Source organism: Pelodiscus sinensis, chromosome 23 (assembly GCF_049634645.1).
Source record: "Pelodiscus sinensis isolate JC-2024 chromosome 23, ASM4963464v1, whole genome shotgun sequence".
Lineage (NCBI taxonomy): Eukaryota > Metazoa > Chordata > Testudines > Trionychidae > Pelodiscus > Pelodiscus sinensis.
In genome coordinates this window covers 2,979,511-3,001,095 of record NC_134733.1, presented here as the reverse complement: position 1 = coordinate 3,001,095, position 21,585 = coordinate 2,979,511, and the positions used below count along the sequence as shown (strand labels likewise).

General features: G+C 49.7%; 1 protein-coding gene across 2 annotated transcripts; it reads left to right on the top strand.

Moving 5' to 3' along the window:
- The first annotated feature begins 81 nt into the window (after positions 1 to 81).
- C23H1orf50 (chromosome 23 C1orf50 homolog) lies at positions 82 to 18,448 on the top strand. Of its 2 annotated transcripts, none has more exons than XM_075906854.1 (5): positions 82 to 210; positions 1,457 to 1,536; positions 7,432 to 7,518; positions 11,554 to 11,685; positions 13,464 to 18,448. In XM_075906854.1, the coding sequence occupies exons 1-5, from the start codon at positions 171 to 173 to the stop codon at positions 13,647 to 13,649; spliced, it is 525 nt and encodes a 174-aa protein (XP_075762969.1). In that variant the 5' UTR covers positions 82 to 170; the 3' UTR covers positions 13,650 to 18,448. The 2 variants fall into 2 exon arrangements, with proteins under 2 accessions (XP_075762969.1, XP_075762970.1); XM_075906855.1 differs by having other exon boundaries at positions 139 to 201.
- Positions 18,449 to 21,585: the final 3,137 nt, after the last annotated feature.

The window sequence follows — 21,585 nt, the reverse complement described above, 5'->3', positions numbered from 1 at the left end:
CGCCCCCCAGCGCCCCGCCCCCCGACAGAATCCCGCCCCGTCAGCGCTCCGCCCCCCCGACAGAATCCCGCCCCCTCGGGCCACGCCCCGTCGGCACTAGCGCGCAGGCCTGGGGCGGCCCCACCTCTCGCCAGCCACGTCCCTCGCGCCGAGCCCCGCCCATCGCGGCGATGGCGGACGGCCGGGCTGAGGCGGCCGCAGGTGCGGCGGGTGAGTGAGGGGGGCGCGGGAAGGGAGCGGGCCGGGGGGGGCGGGGGGAAGGGAGCGGGCCGGGGGAGGCCGGGGGAAGGGAGCGGGCCGGGGGGGGCGGGGGGAAGGGAGCGGGCCGGGGGGGGCCGGGGGAAGGGAGCGGGCCGGGGGAAGGGAGCGGGCCGGGGGGGGGGCCGGGGGAAGGGAGCGGGCCGGGGGGGGCGGGGGGAAGGGAGCGGGCCGGGGGAAGGGAGCGGGCCGGGGGGGGTGAGGGGAAGGGAGCGGGCCGGGGGAAGGGAGCGGGCCGGGGGGGGCGGGGGGAAGGGAGCGGGCCGGGGGGGGCGGGGGGAAGGGAGCGGGCCGGGGGAAGGGAGCGGGCCGGGGGGGGCGGGGGGAAGGGGGGGGGGGTGGGGGGAAGGGAGCGGGCCGGGGGGGGCCGGGGGGGGGCCGGGGGAAGGGAGCGGGCCGGGGGGGGGCGGGGGGAAGGGAGCGGGCCGGGGGAGGCCGGGGGAAGGGAGCGGGCCGGGGGAAGGGAGCGGGCCGGGGGGGGCGGGGGGAAGGGGGGGGCGGGGGGAAGGGAGCGGGCCGGGGGGGGCCGGGGGGGGGCCGGGGGAAGGGAGCGGGCCGGGGGGGGGGCGGGGGGAAGGGAGCGGGCCGGGGGAAGGGAGCGGGCCGGGGGGGGCCGGGGGAAGGGAGCGGGCCGGGGGGGGCCGGGGGAAGGGAGCGGGCCGGGGGGGGCGAGGGGAAGGGAGCGGGCCGGGGGAAGGGAGCGGGCGGAGGGGGCGGGGGGAAGGGAGCGGGCCGGGGGGGGGCCGGGGGAAGGGAGCGGGCGGAGGGGGCGGGGGGAAGGGAGCGGGCCGGGGGGGCTGGGGGAAGGGAGCGGGCTGGGGGAGGCCGGGGGAAGGGGGGGGGGTGGGGGGAAGGGAGCGGGCCGGGGGGGGCCGGGGGGGGGCCGGGGGAAGGGAGCGGGCCGGGGGGGGGGCGGGGGGAAGGGAGCGGGCCGGGGGAGGCCGGGGGAAGGGGGGGGGGTGGGGGGAAGGGAGCGGGCCGGGGGGGGCCGGGGGGGGGCCGGGGGAAGGGAGCGGGCCGGGGGGGGGCGGGGGGGAAGGGAGCGGGCCGGGGGAGGCCGGGGGAAGGGAGCGGGCCGGGGGAAGGGAGCGGGCCGGGGGGGGCGGGGGGAAGGGAGCGGGCGGGGGGGGGCGAGGGGAAGGGAGCGGGCCGGGGGGGGGTGCTCGCTGACGGGCTGGCCGCCGCGCTGTCTCCGCAGGGCCCCTGGTGGCGCGCGGTGCCGGCCGCCGCAGCGCGGAGCCCGGCGATCTGGTGGCGCTGGCCCAGCAGGTGCAGAAGGTGAGGGGGGGGGGGGGGGTCGCAGAAAAGTGGGTGCAGGGCTCGTTATTGTTTTGAAACTGGAGGGGAGGGGGGAGTTTTAGGAACCACCCCCCCCCCCCCCAGCACATTCCCGTTGGCCGGTTTCTGGCAGTAACCAGCCGATGCAGCTGCTTGGTGGGGTGACAGGCAGCTAAGACAATCACACCCTCTCTCCTGGGCTCACTTATTCATGAAGCACATGGCCCGGCAGGCTGGGAAACATTTTGAGCTTGCCAGGCAGGCTAGTTTGGCAGCTGACAAGTTTCTTGGCCGCAGCCTGCTTCTGGCACTGCAGCCCTTTTCTGTCTCACCCCCCCCCCCCCACCCCTCTCATACCCTTCCCCCCCCCCCAAAATCTTTTGTCCTTCTCTTACACCTATACCCCCGGCCCCCCCCCTCCAGATCTGGCACCCCAATCTCCTGCCTCATATCACAATCCCCTCCTACCGTTGGTCATATCCCAAACCCCTGAACTCCAGTTCCCTGACCTAGGTCACAACCGTGTGCTTCATCCCAACTTCCTCTGAGGCCCGTCTCCCTTCTGTACCACACTCCCTTACCCCAAGCTCCCTTCAGCATCCAACCTCCATTCCAAACTCCCACATCTCCATTAATATCACAGAAGAGTGTGGCCCTCGACCACTTTTCAGAATTTTGGAGTGACCCTCCTATCTAAAACTATTGCCTACCCCTGGCATAGAGAGACAGAATATTTTATTGCCTCTATCATAAACCCATGGTACATCCATATCTTGAATACTGTGTGTGTAGCTACCACCGGGTTGCTTTGAATCTGGGACTATGGAGCTTAGTATAGCAGCCTCCATGGCTCTCAGCTTAGGCTGAATAGCTCCCTTGTTCTTATCTCTTGCTGTAAGTGGTCTAAGTGCCACTATAGAGAACAGTGAACCACACTAGGTATGTGGGTTATATACAGGCAGTCCCCGACTTACGTGGATCCGACTTACGTGGATCCGACTTACGTCGGATCCCTAGATACGAACGGGGTGAGGCAACTCCCGCACATGCGCAGCAGCATTCCTGGGGCTCGCTCACCTGGGTCCTAGGATCCTCCTCCTCCGGCCGGCTCCGACTGGGGTCCCGCAGAGCTGCCGGGCAGAGGAAAAGTGCCTCCCCACGCCCGCTGCCCCCCCCCAACCCCCTGCCAGCAACAGGCTGCCCCCTTCCCTGAGCAGCAGGCTGCCGAACAGACAAAAGCAGCCTCTCTGCCCCTCCTCCCCTCTATACATGCCGGGCTCCTGGAGCGCAGCAGCGTCCCCGGGGCTCGCTCACCTGGGTCCTAGAATCCACCTTCTCCTCCTCTTCGGCCGGCTCCAACTGGCCTCTGCCTGCAGCAGCTGGCCACAGGGACAGGGATCCCGCAGAGCTGCCAGGCAGAGGAAAAGTGCCTCCCCACGCCCGCTGCCCCCCCCCCCCCCCCCCCCCCCGCGGCCTCGCATCCTGCACACCTCCCCCTCCCCCCCTGCCAGCAACAGGCTGCCCCCTCCCCTGAGCAACAGGCTGCCGAACAGCAGACAAAAGCAGCCTCTCCGCCCCTCCTCCCCCTATACATGCTGGGCTCCCTGGGCAAACAAAGACTCCACCAAAACAAACAAAGTGCTGGCCTCATTGTGTTAGCAAAAAAAGGACCCTCCTCCTAGAACCCTGGGTGGTGTGTGGAAATAAAGCTATTAGCTCAAAGCATGGTGCAGAGCTGTTTGGTATTTGATGAGTTACTCCTTTAGTCCTGAGTTTGTCACAGGGACAGAAATAGATGTGAAAGCTTCTGAACAGGGGAACAGACAGCAAAACAAACATTAGAGGGGAGTTAACCTTTCCCTATGCTATCCAAAACTAAAACAAATGTTTGGCTAGAGTTTCCCCTACAATATGTACCAGTTCCGACTTACATACAAATTCAACTTAAGAACAAACCTACAGTCCCTATCTTGTACGTAACCCGGGGACTGCCTGTATGCAGATGTGGTCATCCCATATCAAAAAAGATATATTTGGAATAGGAAAAGGTTCAGAAAAGGGCAAAAAAAATGATTTGGGGGTATGAAACAGCTGCCCTATGAGGAGAGATTATTAAGACTGGGACTTTTCAGCTTGGAAAAAGATGACTGAGAGGGGCATATGATAGAAGTTTATAAAATCATGACCGAGTGAATAAGGACAATTATTCCTTCCTGTGGCACAAGGCTCAGGGATCACAGAATGAAATTAATAGGCAGCAGATTTGCAAGCACATAAATAAGGAAGTATTTCTTCACCCAACACAGTCAACCTGTGGAACTATTTGCCAGAAGATGTTGTGAATGCCAAGATTATAACTGGGTTCAAAAAAGAGAAATTCATGGAGAACATCAATGGCTATTAGCCAGCCTGGGCAGGCGTGATATCCCTAGCTTCTGTCTGTCAGAAGCTGGGAATGAGCAACTAGGAATAGATCACTTGATGATTACCTCTTATGTTTATTGCCTCAGGGGAGGCACCTGGCATTTAGTTATCGACAGACAGGATACTGGTTTAGATGAACTTATGGTCTGACCTAGTATGGTCATTCTTCTGTTCTACAGTCTGCTAGTATCATTTTGAATTCTTACCCTGTCTGCCACATTCCTTGCAACCCTTATAGCTCAGTATTCAAACAAAACAAGAACTGAAAAGACCTTGATGTCATCGAGTCCAGTCCCCTGCTCATATGGCAGGACAAAATTTTTCAAGGAGGCACTTGGATTTGAACCAAGGACTACTTAATCTACTGTCAAAGGCTCTGCCACTGAGCTATATCCCCATACTGTTGCTTCAGCCCCTCTTGTTAACCAGAACTGGTAAGCCTCAGTTAATAAGGGTGAGGCTTACCTGTTTAACCATTCACATCCCTAATGCTGTCATACTGTTCAGCTCACCACTGCCTACCACAGGATGTTTTGGGAAGCATCTGTGGTGCCCCAAAGAGGCAGGCTCTGCATCTCATGATGCCGTTTTATACATCTCATCATTCCATGGGCATCATAGTACATTTTGTGCTGCTTTTCAGTAGCCCTTGTCACTTGCATGCCTGCCCTCGGTGTCAGGAAGCATGGACTCCGGATTGCTCTTCGGTATTGTCATGAACACGGTGCACCTGAACCTTCAGCATTTCATGAGCTGCAAATCTGATTCTTCTGCTAGCCTGTGCGCTGCAGTAGTACCCGCTGAAGTAATTTCCCAGTAACGTGGCAGTGTCTTGATGCAGCAGAAGAAAAGAGGCAGCCCTCCTCAGAGATCTTGGGAGAAGACTGCAGAGTACCTCCAGGAAGGGTTCCTGGCAATCTCTATGGAGGCTTCACAGGACTGCCTGGTGTCCATAAACAAACTGTTGTGCCGGGCCCTTTTTTGGTTAGCTGTACAGGGGAATGAGAAGCAGATAGCAACTCTTCCTGTACTGGTTACTTCAGGACCTTTTCTAGCCTGATTAAAAAAGCTTAAGTGTCCCTGGAGTCTTGGAGCAAACTGAGTAATTACCTAGCCATTGCCTCCCCTGTATCAGGCTCTCTAGACCAGGGCAGCTGGGCATGACTAGTCTGCTCAAAGTCCGAAAGGGCTGCCCATGCCACTGGGTCTCTGACGCCTGCCCTCATCCTCATTTGCCTCCACTTGCTCATTCTCTGGATTTGCTCCAGTGGCCAGTGACTCAGCCCTCCCAAAGTATCCGCGGGGCTCTTTGCTGTGCAGGTGTGGACTGTGTAGACAATGGCATGCCCCTTCTTGTAGAAGCAGCATGTCTGTTGCTCAGTACCAGAGCGTGTATTGGCTTCCCTTGCCTGCTGGTACTCCTGCCTCAGCGCCTTGATGGGTTTTTTTATTATTATTTTTTTACACTGGGTATTGCTGTCAGAGACCTTGTTCTCCAGGCCCTGAACAATTTGACCGTCAAGATGGAATCTCCTGTGACTGAAGCAGGGCTGTGGCAACTCCTTTCCCTGCAGACCCAGGAACTCTGCCACCTCCAGTGTACTCCAGGCTACCCAGGGCCAGCTTCATCAGTGGGGCAGCTGCTGCTGTTAGCTCTCCATGCCAAGCAAACAGGAAGAACAGTTTCAAAACCTCCCAGGACTTTAAAAGGGGAGGGGCACATAACTGAGAACCTGGCTGCAGGACAGCAGAGTCCAAACCAGTGAATCCCAAGAGAGGGACAGCGACAAGGAGTCCTGTGGCACCTTATAGACTAACTGAAGTGTAGGAGCATAAGCTTTCGTGGGCAAAGACCCACTTCGTCAGATGCAAGAGAGGGACAGTTTCTCAAGTGACACCATAATAGGACTGATCATGTCAGCAGTTATTCACTGCACATCTGCTCTTGTGATCTGTGCCAGCAGTGCCCCTCTGCCATGTATATTGGCCAACCCAGAGAGTTTCTATGCAAAAGAATAAGTGGACACAAATCAGACACCAAGAATGATAACATACAGAAGCAGGGAGGAGAACTCTTCAACTCCAGTCTCCCTGGACGCTCAGGAACAGTTGTAAAGATGGCCTCTTTCAACAGGAAAACTTCAAAACCAGATTTCAAAGAGAAACGGCAGAACTACAATTCATTAGCAAACTTGCCACCGCTAATCTCGGTCTGGCTGGCTCCGTACACAAGCAGTTTTCCCTCTCTTGGGATTCACACTTCCTCCTCACTGCTGGGAATGGGCCACATCTGCTCTGACTGAATTGGCCTAGTTAGTACTGGTCTTCCACTTGAGAAGGTAATTCCCTTTCATGTGCTAGTACAGTGGTTCCCACCCTTTTTATGCCGTGAGCCAGCAAACCCATTCACAGACGTTTGGCAGACTGGTAACATTGTATTTGCATATTAATTGTGCAAATAATGAATATGAATAAAATGTTACCAGCTCACCTAGCCCTAGCCCAGTCCCTTGCTACCCAGTGCCTGACACCACCATGCCCTTTGACCCTTTAATCTCTGACCCCTGCAGCCCATGCCAACACCCTCTTGCCCCGTGATCCCACCGCACCCTCACCTATCACCCCTGCACTCCCTAGAGTGAGGCTGCCCTCTCTAGGGGACATGGCTACTACTGATGTGTGGGAAAGGGGAGTGACCCTCCTCCTTTGCACCCCCTCCCACCCCAAGCACGTCTCGTATCCCCATGGATGCAGTGTCTGGAGCCCCGACTGGTCACCGTTACTGAGGGGAAAGGAGGGTGGGAAGCACCTCCTGTTGCATGCCATTGGCAGCATGCACCTCCCTTCCTAGTGTGGGGGAGAGAGGGAGGCTCCTGCTGCTGCTACCTGAGCCACCACAGCTGCGGGAGCTGAACCGCCAGGGTAGCCGGCTTGAGCTCTGGCTGCCACCATGGCCCGGCAACAGTCTGCGGCCCGGCAGTTGGGAACCGCTGTGCTAGTATATTTATCCCTGCCTGGGCAGTCTCTACTCCATATATTAACAAAGTGGGTCTTTGCCCATGATAGCTAATGCCCAGCTAAATCTGTTAGTCTGTAAGATACTGCAGGACTTCCTGTTTTTAAAGAAAGAATAGATACCTGCAAAGGAAGTGCATCTTCAGCTGCTACTTTCCTGGCTCTCAGTTCCTGTTTCAGTGCATAAACCTCATCATGTAGTTTCAGAAGGTACTTGCAAAACGCAGGCTGTATGTGGCAAGTTTTCATACTAGTCTTTAGATAGTGGTGCACACTGTGTGGTTTCTAGAACATTTCCTGGAATAAGCAGCTTGAGTTTTGGTGAGGTCACAGGGCAAGATGGTGCGAGTGGAGCTGGAGGCATTAAACCTGTAGAAACTAATCTCTCTGTAGAGAGTGAGATCCAGTCAATTTCCCCTAAAGTCTGCTTATTAAAATTTCCCTCTTTCTTAACAGGGAGATGAATTCATCCGAGCTAATGCCTGTAACAGATTGACTGTCATAGCTGAACAAATCCGGTATCTGCAGGAGCAGGCCCGGAAGGTAAGGAAGAATTTAACATAAGTGCTTATCTGTCAACCCTGCAGGTTAAACAGATTCCTAGTACCTGTCGGAATGGTACATGGTTTGTAGTTGTGTATCCATTTCATGGTACAGAGAGCAGGGAAAAACCAGACAGCAGAACAGTTGTACCTTCTGAAATGCATTCCATCTGTCCAAGAAATGTTTCTCTTTCCAGGAATAGTGAGAAGTGTGTGAAGGCCAGCTAGCTGATTAGCAGAGCACCCACAGCCAGCAGCATGTGTTTCTATTGGTGGTGCACATCTGCACATGCTTCAGTGCACTCCATGTATGCCATACATGGATGGAAAAAATGTATTCCACACATGGATGGAAAAAATTGAAGTAAACACTGTTTGTGACATAACCTCCCCTACCACAGAACTGTGCTCCAGTATGTAAGCTAACGACGTTGGTGTTACGGAGGAAGAAGCAACAAGGTTTGCATGCAGCCTGAATGTGTGGTGTGCGGGAGAGTGTAGTCACTCGCAGACTGTATTGTCAGGTGACAGAAAGGGCAGTAGTAAAGAGAGTTTGGGAAGCTCGGTTTTAGCTATATCAAGTTAATTTTGATTACAGAATCCTAAATCTTCCCCTGGATATTTTGCAGAGTGGAGAACTAGACCTGTCCTCATAGAATCAGAGAGCTAGAAGAGACCTCAGAAGGTCATCAAGTCCAGCCCCCTGCCCAAGGCAGGACAAATCCCAACTAAATCAACCCGGCCAAGGCTTTGTCAAGCTGAGAGTTAAAAACCTCTAGGGATGGAGATTCCACCACCTCCCTAGGGAACCCATCCCAGTGCTTCCCCACCCTCCTAGGGAAAGCGTTTTTCCTAATCTCCAACCTAGACCACTCCCACTGTAACTTGAGACCATTGCTCCTTGTTCTGCCATCTGTCACTACTATGAACAGCCTCTCTCCATCCTCTTTGGAACCTCCCTTCAGGAAGTTGAAGGCTGCTCTCAAATCCCCCCTCACTCTTCTCTTCTGCAGACTAAATAAACCCAAATCCCTCAGCCTCTCCTCATAGGTCATATGCTCCAGCCCTTCATCATTTTGGTCGCCCTCCGCTGGATCCTTTCTATAGTGGGGGGCCCAAAACTGGACACGCTACTCCAGATGTGGCCTCACCAGAGCCAAATAAAGGGGAATAATCACTTCTCTGGATCTACTGGCAATGCTCCTCCTAATGCACCCTAATATGCCATTAGCCTTCTTGGCTACAAGGGCGCCCTGTTGACTCATATTCAGCTTCTTATCCACTTTAATTCTCGGGTCCTTTTCTGCAGAACTGCTACTTAGCCATTTAGTCCCCAGCCTGTAACAATGCCTGGGATTCTTCCGTCTACACTTGTCCTTGTTGAACCTCATCAGATTTCTTTTGGACCAATCCTCTAATCTGTCTAAGTCACTCTGGACCCTATCCCTGCCCTCCAGCCTATCTACCTCTCCCCGCTAGCTTAGTGTCATCCACAAACTTGCTGAGGATGCAATCCATCCCCTCACCCAGGTCATTAATAAAGATGTTGACCAAAACCAGTCCAAGAACAGATCCTTGGGGCACTCCGCTAAACTGACCACCAATCTGACTTTGAGTTGCTGATCACTACCCGTTGGGCCCAACAGTCTAGCCAGCTTTCTATCCATCTTACAGTCCATGTATCCAATCCATATTCCCTTAACTTGCTTGCAAGAATATTGTGGGAGACCGTATTACAAGCTTTGCTAAAATCAAGGTATATCATGTCCACCGACTCTCCCAAATCCACAGAGTCGGTTACCTCATCATAGAAGCTAATCAGATTGGTCAGGCATGACTTGCCCTTGGTGAATCCATGTTGCCTGTTCCTGATCACTTTCCACTCTCCCAAGTGCTTCAAAATGGATTCCTTGAGGATTCCCTTAATGATTTTTCCGGGGACTGAGGTTAGGCTGACTGGTCTGTAGTTCTTTTCCCCTTTTTTTAAAGATGGGCACTACATTTGCCTTTTTCCAGTCATCCGGGTTCTCTCCCCATCTCCATGAGTTTTCAAAGATAATGGCCAAAGGCTCTGCAATGACACTTGCCAACTCCCTCAGTACCCTCAGATGCATTAAATCTGGACCCATGGATTTGTGTATGTTTAGCTTTTCTAAATAGTTCCTAACTTGTTCTTTCCCCACCAAGGGCTGCCCACCTGCTTCCAATACTGCGTTGTCTAGTGCATTTGTCTGCACGCTGACCTTTCCATGAAGACAGAGGCAAAGAAAGCATTGAGTACTTCAGTTTTTCCCACATCATCTGTCACTAGGTTACTTCCCTCATCTAGTAAGGGCCCCACACTTTCTCTGATCACTCTCTTCTTGCTAACATGCCTGTAGAAACCTTTCTTGTTATCCTTTACATCCCTTGCTAGCTGCAATTCCAGTTGTGCTTTCGCCTTTGATAACTCCCCTGCATTCTCAAACAATATATTTATACTCCTTCCTAGTCATCTGTCCAAGTTTCCACTTCTTGTAAGCTTCTTTTTTGTGTTTAAGCTCACCAAGGATGTCCCTGGTAAGCCAATCTGGTAGCCTACCATATTTGTGTTTCTTGCTGCGCATCAGGATGGTTTCTTCCTGTGCCTTTAAATAAGGCTTCTTTTAAAATACTGTCAGCTCTCCTGGACTCCTTTCCCCTTCATGTAAGCATCCCTTGGAATCCTGCCCATCAGTTCTCTGAGGGAGTCAAAGTTTGGTTTCTGAAGTCCAGGGTGTGTATTTTACTACTCTTTTCTTCCTTTGGCCAGGATCCTGAAATCTACCATCTCATGATCACTGCTTACCAGGTTGTCACCCACCTCTACTTCCCCTACTAGTTCCTCCCTTCATTTAAAATGCTAAATGAAGCCATGTGAGTAGATAGATTTCCAGACAGGATGGATGTTAAGGGAGAAGAGGCTTGGGTTTAGGATGTAGGCCTGGGGTGCCTGTAGAGAATAGGAGGGTGGTCCATCAACGGAGATACTGATTGAATGACCAGACTGGTGAAAGGTGACACTATTATAAAAGCCACTGGAGGGCCAAGTTTTGTGGTTGGTATGACTGTGTCAAAAGTAGCAGCAGTGTCAAGGATGGGTGTGTACCATGATTTTCACAGGGGGAATTTTGTCTGGCTGGTTAAGAACACAGTTTCTTATAGATACCCCCCATAGTAGATTTGATCTCAGCTCCTTGACTGATTTATGATCCTGAGACAGATTTGAACTCATGTGAAAGTCAGGTGCTTTGTCTAGTAAAGACAAAAATCTGTGTGGCTTCCCTGAATTCTGTATCCATGAGTCTTTGGTGATCTGTTATTAGCAGTTACTAGCCCAGAGGTGCCATTGTAGACTCCTAGGGAAGCCTCAGAGTTAACACTTATTTTCCTTTCCCTCAACTTCTAAGAAGAAAGTGCTGGAACTTTTACTTTGGAGCTATTGAGCCCTGTGCTCACTAATAAACCCGTGGCCTTTTTCTAGCAGGTCCCTTAGATGGAATCTAGTTTGGTTGCTCCAAGGGAGGAGTCACATTAGCACAAATCAGCTCACATTGTTGAGCAGGCCTCACTGAGAGTACAGCTGCACTATGAACTTTTCTGGAAGAGGAAATGCAATTGGAGCATTCATTTGCATATCTTGTGCTCATTTGCATATTCTTCTCGGATCCTTTTTGCGGGAGAGGTTTTTGCACAAAGGCGCCATCTATACAGTGCTTTTTTTGTGCAAAAACCTCGTCTGCAAAAGATTGGAAGAGATTATGCAAATGAGAGTGCAAGATATGCAAATGAGCACACAATTTGCATTTCCTCTTTCGGAAAAAGTTCATAGTGCAGCCATAGCCTGAGGAAGGTTCTTCCGTTCCTTTCCACATCTGCAGCCTACTGCTCTTGGTGAAGAATTGTTGCTGTTTGGGTGCATGTTCTAGAGTCTGAAGTGTTTAGTGTTGCATTTTTCTTTTCAGCTGTGTTGATTTCAGAGGGGGCTCCAGGAGTCTTATAATTTTGTTGTGTATAGGTTTTGGATGAAGCTACCAGAGATGCTGATCTGCATCATGTGGCCTGCAATATTGTGAAGAAACCAGGAAACATCTACTACCTCTACAGGCGGGAAAATGGCCAGAGATACTTTTCCATCCTTTCCCCTCAGGTACATGGGAATCAGAGTGAGCATGAGGGGGGTGTGGCCAACATGTATCGGGGGCTGGCTCTGGGGTCTCTCAGTGAAGGCTTAAGCTCTTCATAAGCATAGTTTTTGTTGGTGACTTCATTTGTGCTCATAGGTTGGCTTTGGAACTGGACTGTGAAATAGCCTTTGAGAGAACCTGAAAAGAGTTTGTGGCACCTTATAGATTATATATGCATCTGATGAAGTGGGTATTTGCCCACGAAGTCTTATGTTCCAATACATCTGTTAGTCTGTAAGGTGCCACAGGACTTCTAGTTTATGCAGATTCAGATTAACACGGCTACCCCTCTGATACCTGAAAGGAGTTAAGCTGTTTAGAATGCAGCTCTCACCCCTGCAAAAAAAAAAAAAAAAAAAAACCCACCGAACCCCAAAACCAGGGTGTCCTGAGAACTGACTGGAAGATTTTGAGAAGTCCCCTCCTGGAGGAATTAACTCTCATGCTTTCAGGTCCAACTCCTCTGAACCCCAAGTCAGTGAATCTCCTTGGGACAACCTTTGCCAGTGGTTAAGCCCACAACTTGATTCACTGACTCCTCATGATTCAGCATTTCATGTGTTCAGAAACTGGGGCACTTAACACTTAGTGTGGGGGAGAGGATGTCTCGGAGAAGCTCCCCTGGTCCAGCCAGCCACAGCTGCCTTTGCTGGGGTCTGAGCTAAAGAAGTTCTGGCGTTTTCATGAAATGTGAGGTTGAGGGTTCTTGTCTCGTAGCAAGAGGGTTACCTATGACATGCTGTGCTATGATACACTATCTCTGCCTTCCTGCCCTGTTCCTGGCAGCAGCTTTCTAAGTAGGCCCCTTTCTGAGTGCTGCTCGTTACACACCTGTTTGGTGATTTCTCAAGTACAGATCACAGCCTGCTGGGGCTTTGCTCATGATGTTGTTATTCTGACAGACTTCCTCAGAGAGAGAGCACAACTCTACCTCAGAAGTGTCCAATATCCATTCACATTCTTTAATAAAAGCAGATTGTAATGGCACAGTCTTTCCTGTAGTAAGTGAGGCCTATGGCAATAAATGCCTCCAGTTAGCTAAGTACTGCCCTGTCATAGAATCCTAGGGCTGGAAGAGACCTCGGGGGTCATTGAGTCCAGCCCCCTGCCCAAAACAGGACCATTCCCAACTGTCACGTCAGTTCTGTCACTGTGCAGAGCTTGTATTGGAAAATATGGTAATGGGTCTTACCAGTTGCCAGCAGCATTGCTTAATCGCTCGTACCTGGGTGATCACAGGCTCCAAGTAGCCTGCTATTTGGTTTAAGTTTTTGAAACCAGCATTTGGGTGTTGCAGCACTCCAAACCAAACTGAGTTTGCTTGACTCCTCTAACTCATATGACTCTGGTTACCTGTCTCTTCCCTCCTACCTCCCAATAGATGTCTAGGCAAAATCCTGTGTCCCATCCTCCCCTCCCCGATATCATATGCATAGTTATTCTATGCTTTACTATTTTAAACATACACCTTCCGTTTGTATTTGCTTGCTATTGTCCACCTCTCAAACGCACTTGTACAGCTTTTTCCTTTGGAGGGTTATTAACCAACCAATAATGCCACAAGAAGGAAACAAACTTTCAAAACTAGACCAGGTCCTCTGTTAGAAAGTGACAGCACTCTGAATACTAAAATCTTGCAGTGCCGATAGAGCTAGTATACAGACCTGTGTGCAATCTGTGTAACAGCTGAATTTCTTGGGAGACCAAATCCTGACTTGAACATGTCTCCTGTTTTCTATAGGAATGGGGGGACAGTTGTCCTCATGAGTTTCTTGGTGCCTATAAGCTTCAGCATGACATGTCCTGGACTTCATCTGAGAACATTGAGAAACGAGATGCTGAAATTAGCATCCTTGACAAGCTGCTGAACCAGCAGGCAGCGTTACCACAGTGTACGGAGCCCAACTTCCAAGGCCTCACCAAGTAAAGTGGCCTTGCTGGAGCAGCGAAGGCATTCTGAGCAGCTGTGGAAGAGGATGGGTTGTCCTTACCTGACCACTACAAAAGGAGTTCCAAGAGTAAAGACCAAGAAATGAAAATGGACTTCAGCAGCTCAGTTCAGCTGCCCCTCATTCCAGTCTTTCATGTAAAATGCTAACACAAACCATTTCTGCTTTGTCCCACAGCATCTGATAGCCTGTAATTTGGTTAATTATCAGCTCTAGGAACAGACATCTAGACATCCTCTAGCATCTTCTCCCATGATTTACTTGGGCCTGGTCTGCACTACAGAGTTAGGTTGATGCAAGGCAGCTTATGTTGATCTGATTGTCAGGGTCCACATGATAGCTTTGTTCCTGCTGATGTAAGTGGCCTATTACACGGACATAGTAACTGCACCTCCAAGGGAGTGTAGGGCTTATGTCTGCATAGTTAGGGGGAGAGAGACTACGTTCGCTGTTGGCTGTCATTCTTGTCAATTCCACAGTTCCCTGCTGGAGCCAGAAATTGACAAGAAAGCTGATCAGAGCTTGGCCTATCACCCTAGGACAGATGTGGGAGGCAGGGGGAAGATTCAGCTAGATCTGGCAGCTCTTTGGGTTCCCTGCTCACGGCTGTGCTCCTGTCTGCTGCCCCTGGTCTCTGCTGTCTGTCATGCTGCCCTCTACTTCCCTCTGCCCTCAGCTCCCCCACCAGGAACTGGGGAAGCTGCCCCTTTTCTGGTAGGTAGTTGCACAGAGTTGGAAGACTGGGCTCTCAGTACCCCACACTGCCCCTCTAAGCCAATGAAAGAGCTCTTGGTGGGGATGCACACCACCAACAGAATTAGGCTAGCATGGACTAGGGATGTAAGTGACTAGTCGACAAACATTAGCTTATCGGATACTTGACAGTGACTCAACTAGTCGCTTTATGGCTCCGCAGTTTCCCCCAACTAATTGACAAATTCCATTGACTAATTGATTTAAATGCAATTTAACATCTAGTGTGGACACAAACCGTTGCATAATTGGTGCAGTGGTCATAAGTTGACCTAACGAAGGATTAGATCTCTACATGTGAGACTTTGATAATGTGGTATCCCAATCTTCTGTTATTTCTCTGTAACAGCTTTTGTAATTATACCACTTTGCCCAAAAGTCTTAGGGCTTATTTCCCTCACCCATTAACAGCCATGCAGAAAAGGCCAAGTGTGACTCTAGTTTTCTTGAAATTTGTAGTTTCACTTGTGCCAGATGGTATTGAGGTCCGTAATATCCAGCACAGTGAATGTAAGCACTTTATTCTTGGAGAGGTCCCACTTCCTCGCTGCTGAGCAGATTCCATCTGGCCTCATCATACATGAGCCAGACTCAGGAAGGAGTAGGCTACCAGAGAAGGTTCAAGAAACTAGGCTCTACTGGGCACCTTTTGTCGATGCCTTCAGGGGGATGAAGCCTGGGCAAGTTGAGGAGGTGCCATTCTGACCAGGAAAAGAGAAAAAAAATTAAATAAAAACTAAGGTTAAAATGATCAAATACTTGGGTTAATGAGGATAGCTGTTGCCTGCATAAAATGCTTCGATTATCCAAAAGTACCAAGTTTGGTTTCATGTCAGAAAATGCATTTAGTATGTAATCTAGAACTCTGCAAAAATACTTAGAATGACCTTCCCATGGATCTGCATGGGGCTCTCTCAGCATCTAATGACTGGATGCAGGGCTCCTAGATGCTCAGATAATGAGTGTTATCAGGGTTTCCTTCTGTAAGAGAAAAATAAAATTTGCTCCATCACAAAACTATTCTGGCAGGCACTGGGAGTCAAAGCACTGGTTTAAATCACAGTGCTTATAGGATTTCTGGCAGGAGCAGTAGGTAACAGTGAAGATATTTTTCTCTTATTTCACTTCTATAGAAATTGAGAAGTGAAGTAAAATATTAGGACTTAACTGCAAATTGTTTATTTCCTCCAAGGCTATGTCTACACTGCAGGCTTCTTGCGCAAGAACTGTTTTACAGAAGAGTTTGTGTGCAAAAGGTCTTCCACAAGAGCACATCCACACTGCCATGAGCTTTTGCGCAAGACAAGTGCTTTGTGCAAGTGTGTCCATGGCAGTGTGGACGCTCTCTTGCGCAAGAAAGCTCTGATGGCCATTTTAGTGATAGGGGTTTCTTGCACAAGAAATTCATGTTGCCTGTCTACACTGCCTTCTTGTGGAAGATCTCTTGTGCAAGAGGGCTTATTCCTCAAGAGGAGAGGAATAACTCTTCCGGAAGAAGCCCTGTTTTCCAACGCTGTACTGTAAATGTACTTGCGCAAGATCACGTGTGCACTGTAGATGCTCTGCAAGTTTTTGCACAAGAACAGTGGTTCTTGTGCAAAAAGCCTGCAGTGTAGACATAGCCCATCTGTCTTACAGGTGATGCGATATTGTTTACAGAGAGAAGGTACACATGGGATTCACTACACAGACTGGAACAATAGGTCTGTGCTCTGGCTACTTGCCAATCTTTTTAAAAAATCACTTCTATCCAAAGGTTCAATCATTGTTAAAAGAGTCTTAATGATTTACGTCAGCCAGTTGCATGCTAGTATTGATCTCTGCTCACTGCACAGGAGACTGGCGCATTTCCTGCCCAATTGGAGAGTCAGGAGCTGGCTGCCTCTGGCCATGCCTTACAGCACCTAGGCTACGACTACACTGCTGGCTTCTTGCACAAAAGTGTGTCCATACTGCCATGTGCTCTTGTGAAAGAGATGTGCTTTTGTGCAAGTGTATCCATGGCAGTGTGGATGCTCTCTTGCGCAAGGAAGCTCTGATGGCCATTTTAGCCTGTTCCTGTCCACACTAGCCTTTTTGCACAAGAGCTCTAGAACAAAAAGGCGTATTCCTCATGGGGAGAGAAATAATTCTTGTGCAAAAAGCCCGCTCTTCTGATGATCTACTGTAACCTTTCATGCACAAGAATGGGCTTGTAGTGTGGATGCTCCGCAAGTTTTTGCACAAAAACAGCTGTTCTTGTGCAAGAAGCCTACAGTTAAGACATTGTCCTATTGTTCATGTGAAGTATGGCTCCTGCCCTGGAGAAATATTTAACAGTGGGGAGCCCCCTCGAACCTGGGCTATGATTAGAGTCTCATGCACGGACTCTGCAGAAAGCAAAGGAACGGTTTTGGGTTTCCCTCCCAGCCTGTGCCCAGGCTCCAGTTGGTGACTCCTCCCTGTTTCCATGTGGTGGCAGCACAGAGCATTTCTTGCTGGGAGGAGTTAGCTCCTTCACAGGCAACTTTGAGTGGCTTTTAAAAGGAATGTGACTTGTGGTCTCAGATACTAGTGGCCTCTTTAAAGCATAGGTTTTAACCTAGAAAGCCTTAAATGTATCCTGTCTTGAACACTTGCAAGGCTGGCCTGCCTCCCTGTGCTATGGCCGGTAGCGCAGACAATCCAAGCTTAATTCTCCCCGCCAGGGGCTGCCGAAACAATGCTTATAGTGAGGGGCCTGAAAGCCATTGACCCAACTGTAAGTCCTGTATATAAATAAGGGGAACTTAATTCAGTGGGTGCAGCAGCATCTGTAGCTCCTGCACCTATGTCCCCAGCCTATTCAAAGGGAAGGGAGGTGGAGGGATGTTCAGAGAGGCCACGGAAAAGGTGGAATCTGCTTCAGTTTCCTGAAGTTTTGAATCTTTTGCTCCTCAGAGCATGTGGCCAGGTCCGTTTGCTCTTGTGGTGGCTTACAGCTGAGCTGCTAAGAGAACTCCCATCCCCTTCCTTTGGGAGCTGGGGTTTGGGTGAGAAGTTTGTTGGGGGACCCTTGTCCTCCACTGCATGTGAACTGAATGTGTGTCCCTAGAGCACTTAACTGGGCACTGCAGGAAGTGAAATAAATCAGTTGTGTTAAATAACTAACCATGTAAGCACCTTATTCTTGGAGTGGTGGCTCTTCCTGTCAGCTGAGCAGGTTTCCCCTCTCGTGATTAGGGATCTGAGAAATCCATTTGCTGTGGGGAAAAATTGGCAAAATGTGGAATTTGCATTTTTACAGAGAATCTTTAGTTTTTACATTTTGTGAGAAGAAAAAAAAACTACACTGTAGAACCTCGATTTGCTGATCTAATTGGGACTGCAGCCAGATCAAATAATCACAAATTGGGATAAAAGGGAGAGTTGGTAGGGCTTGGACTGTCTGCTTATATTTATTATTTTTATCTATAAAACACTGTTTGACAGATAACGGTATATAATGTGGCTTGGGAAATTGCAGGAAAAACAGTTTCGCTCAAGTGCGTTTTGTCCATGAAAGCTCATGATACTGTATATTCTTGTTAATCTCTAAATGCCATGGGACTACTCCTGATAAAAAACAGAGGTTCTTATTTTTTTAATTGGAGAATTTGGGGGGGTTTATTATGGAAACGTAGAATCACTGCTTATGGTACATGAGCCAGACCCCATGGAGGGCAGCTTGTTCCTGCTTAAAGCTCAAGAAATTAGGGAACTTTTCATCTGGTGCCTCTTTCAGGGGAGTGAGGCCTTGGGGGAGTCCAACTGGTGCTGTTGTTGGGTTTGTTTTTTGATTAGAAAAAAATTTTTTACTCTAGAATTCTGCCAAAACCCTTCAGTGCCATTTACCATATACTTCCCTGGGTTTGCAAAGTGTCTAGTGACTTAATTGCAGGGTCTTCTGGATTTGTTTAATTCAGTCTACATCCACCTAGAACTGAGTTTTGAATGTGCTTCTAAGCAGGACGTTCATGTGTGGCCTTTCTTTGCTCCAGGAGGTGAAATAAAGTGGTAAACGTTACTGTTTAGTGCCATTAAAACTTAATTCTGGGTTTGACAGAGCCTCATGCTTCCCTCCTAGCTAATTCAGTCTCCATGCTTGACTAAGGAGGCTAATACCAGTGCTGTGTGCTTATATAACTAAGAGCATTGTGCACACAAGTGTGTTGGTACCCTAACCAGATCGGTGCTGTGCCCTGCTGCCTAAGCCATTCTGTTGCCAGATAAGAACGTACTGGAGCTCAGCTTTGTTTCTGGAGACAAACTTTCGGTGTTGTCACTGATAAATCACTTAAACTCAGGATCAGATTCTCAAAGGTAATTAGGCTCCCAATTTACAAGGGAATTCAATATCAGACTGCAGCATCTGAGACTCTCCCAATCTTTACTGTACTTATTCTTCACCACCCCTGAGAGGCCGGCCAGGGCGAATATTTTCTGTGGCACAGTGAGAGTAGGGGTATGTCTACACTACCACTCTAGTTCGAACTAGGGTGGTTAATATAGGCAACCGAAGTTGCAAATGAAGCCCGGGATTTGAATTTCCCGGGCTTCATTTGCATCTTGCCGGGCGCCGCCATTTTTAAATTCCCGCTAGTTCGGACTCCGTGCCCGCGGCTAGGTAGTTCGGATTAGGCTTCCTATTCTGAACTACCGGTACACCTCGTTCCTAAGTTGCATGCCCAAAGCCACAAAGGGAAGCTGTAGCCAAGCGAAAATGTTAACTGCTCTTTCAAGCCCCAGGTTAGTGTCCTAACCATTAGACCACCCACTGCACAAGGGCCCTCACCAGTATCTCTTAGAGAAAGTTGTTGGGATAAGAGGGAAGGTCCTTTCATGGATTGGTGAGAACATAACAAAGGCCATCCCAAGTCAAACCAAAGGTCCATCCAGCCCGGTACCCTGTCTGCCAACAGTGGCCAATGCCAGGTGCCCTAGAGGGAGTGAACTGAACAGGTAATAATCCATCTGTCTCCTGCCATCCATCTCCACCCTCTGACAAACAGAGGCTAGGGACACCATTCCTTACCCGTTCTGGCTAATAGCCATTAATAGACTTAACCTCCATGAATTTATCTAGTTCTCCTTTAAACCCTGTTATAGTTCTAGTCCTAGCCTTCACAATTTCCTCAGGCAAGGAGTTCCACAGGTTGACTGTGCTGTGTGAAGAACTTATTTTTATTTGTTTGCCCATTAATTTCATTTGGTGGCCCCTAGTTCTTATATTGTGCAAATAATAAATTCTTATTCACTTTTTCCATACCAGTCAAGATTTTATAGACCTCTATCATATCCCCCCTTAGTCTCCTCTTTTCTAAACTGAAAAGTCCTAGTCTCTTTAATCTCTCCTCATATGGGACCCTTTCCAAACTCCTAATCATTTTAGTTGCCCTTCTCTGAACTTTTTCTAACGCTAGTACATCTTTTTTGAGATGAGATCACATTTGTACGCAGTATTCAAGATGTAAGCATACCATGGATTTATATAAGGGCAATATAAGGGTAACTTGTTAAAAGACAGGAAACAAATGGTAGGAATAAATGGTAAATTTTGAGAATGGAGAGAGGTAACTAGTGATTTCCTCAAGGGTCTATACTTGGTCCAATCCTATTTTACCTACAACATTTTCAGATGATACTAAAATGCTCAAAATAGTTAAGACCAAAGCAGACTTTGAAGAACTCCAAAAGGATCTCACAACTATGTGATTGGGTAACAAAATGGCAAATGAATTTTAATGCTGATAAATGCAAAGTAAAGACATTGGAAAATACATTGGAAAAAAGATTCCTAACTATACGTACCAAATGATAGACTAAATTAGCTATTACCACTCGAGAGATCTTGAAGAGTTCTCTGAAAACATCCAGTCAATATGCAGCAGCAGTCAAAAAAGCAAACAATGTTAGGAATTATTAAAAGGGTCTGGAGAATAAGACAGAATATCTTTTTACCTCTGTATAAGTCCATGGTATGCCTACATCTTGAATACTGTACAGATTTGGTTGCCTCATCTCAAAAAAAGATGTCTTGGCATTGATTCAGAAAAGGGCTGCAAAAATGATTAGGAGATTAGAATGGGTGCATAGGGAGAGAGATTAAAAAGACTGACTTCATTTTAGAAAAGAGGAGACTAAGGTGGGGTATGATCGAGGTCTATAAAGTCATGACCGGTATGGAGTAAGTGAATAAGGAAAAATTAATTACTTGTTGCCATAACCAGGGCTTGTCAAACCCCAGCGAGAGCCGCTCGCCAGCTCTGCACTGCGCATGCACCAGACCGGCACTGCTCGGGTGCAGTGCCGGTGAATGGGGCACACGGAGCGACCGGCTGAAATCTACTCGCCACGGGTGAGTAGATTCAGTGGTTTGTCGAGCCCTGCCCATAACACAAGAACTAAGGGGTCACCAAATGAAATTAATAGGTAGCTGGTTTAAAACAAACAAAAGGAAGTATTCATGCAATGCAGTCAACTTGTGGAACTCCTTGCCAGAGGATGTTGTGAAGGCCAGGACTTTTAAAAGGGTTAAAAAAAACCCCCATAAAAAACAACTAATGGTCCAGTGACCTCTTAGAGGGTTAAAAAAAAACAACAACCCAAACCCTAGATACATTCATGGAGATTAGGTCCATCAATGGCTATTAGCCAGGATGGGTAGGAATGGTTCTAGCCATCTGTTTGTCAGAAGCTGGAAATGGATGACGTGGAAGGGCACATCTACAAAGCAGGGCTAACGCCTAAATAAGTTACACAAGGTGATCCATGTCAATTGTGTAAGGGGATGGGCAGGGCCCTATAGCCATGTCTGCAGTGGGGCGGGAGGGGGGGATGGGCAGGGCCCTATAGCCATGTCTGCAGTGGGGCAGGAGGGGGGGATGGGCAGGGCCCTATAGCCATGTCTGCAGTGGGGCGGGAGGGGGGATGGGCAGGGCCCTATAGCCATGTCTGCAGTGGGGCGGGAGGGGGGGATGGGCAGGGCCCTATAGCCATGTCTGCAGTGGGGCGGGAGGGGGGGATGGGCAGGGCCCTATAGCCATGTCTGCAGTGGGGCGGGAGGGGGGATGGGCAGGGCCCTATAGCCATGTCTGCAGTGGGGCGGGAGGGGGGGATGGGCAGGGCCCTATAGCCATGTCTGCAGTGGGGCGGGAGGGGGGG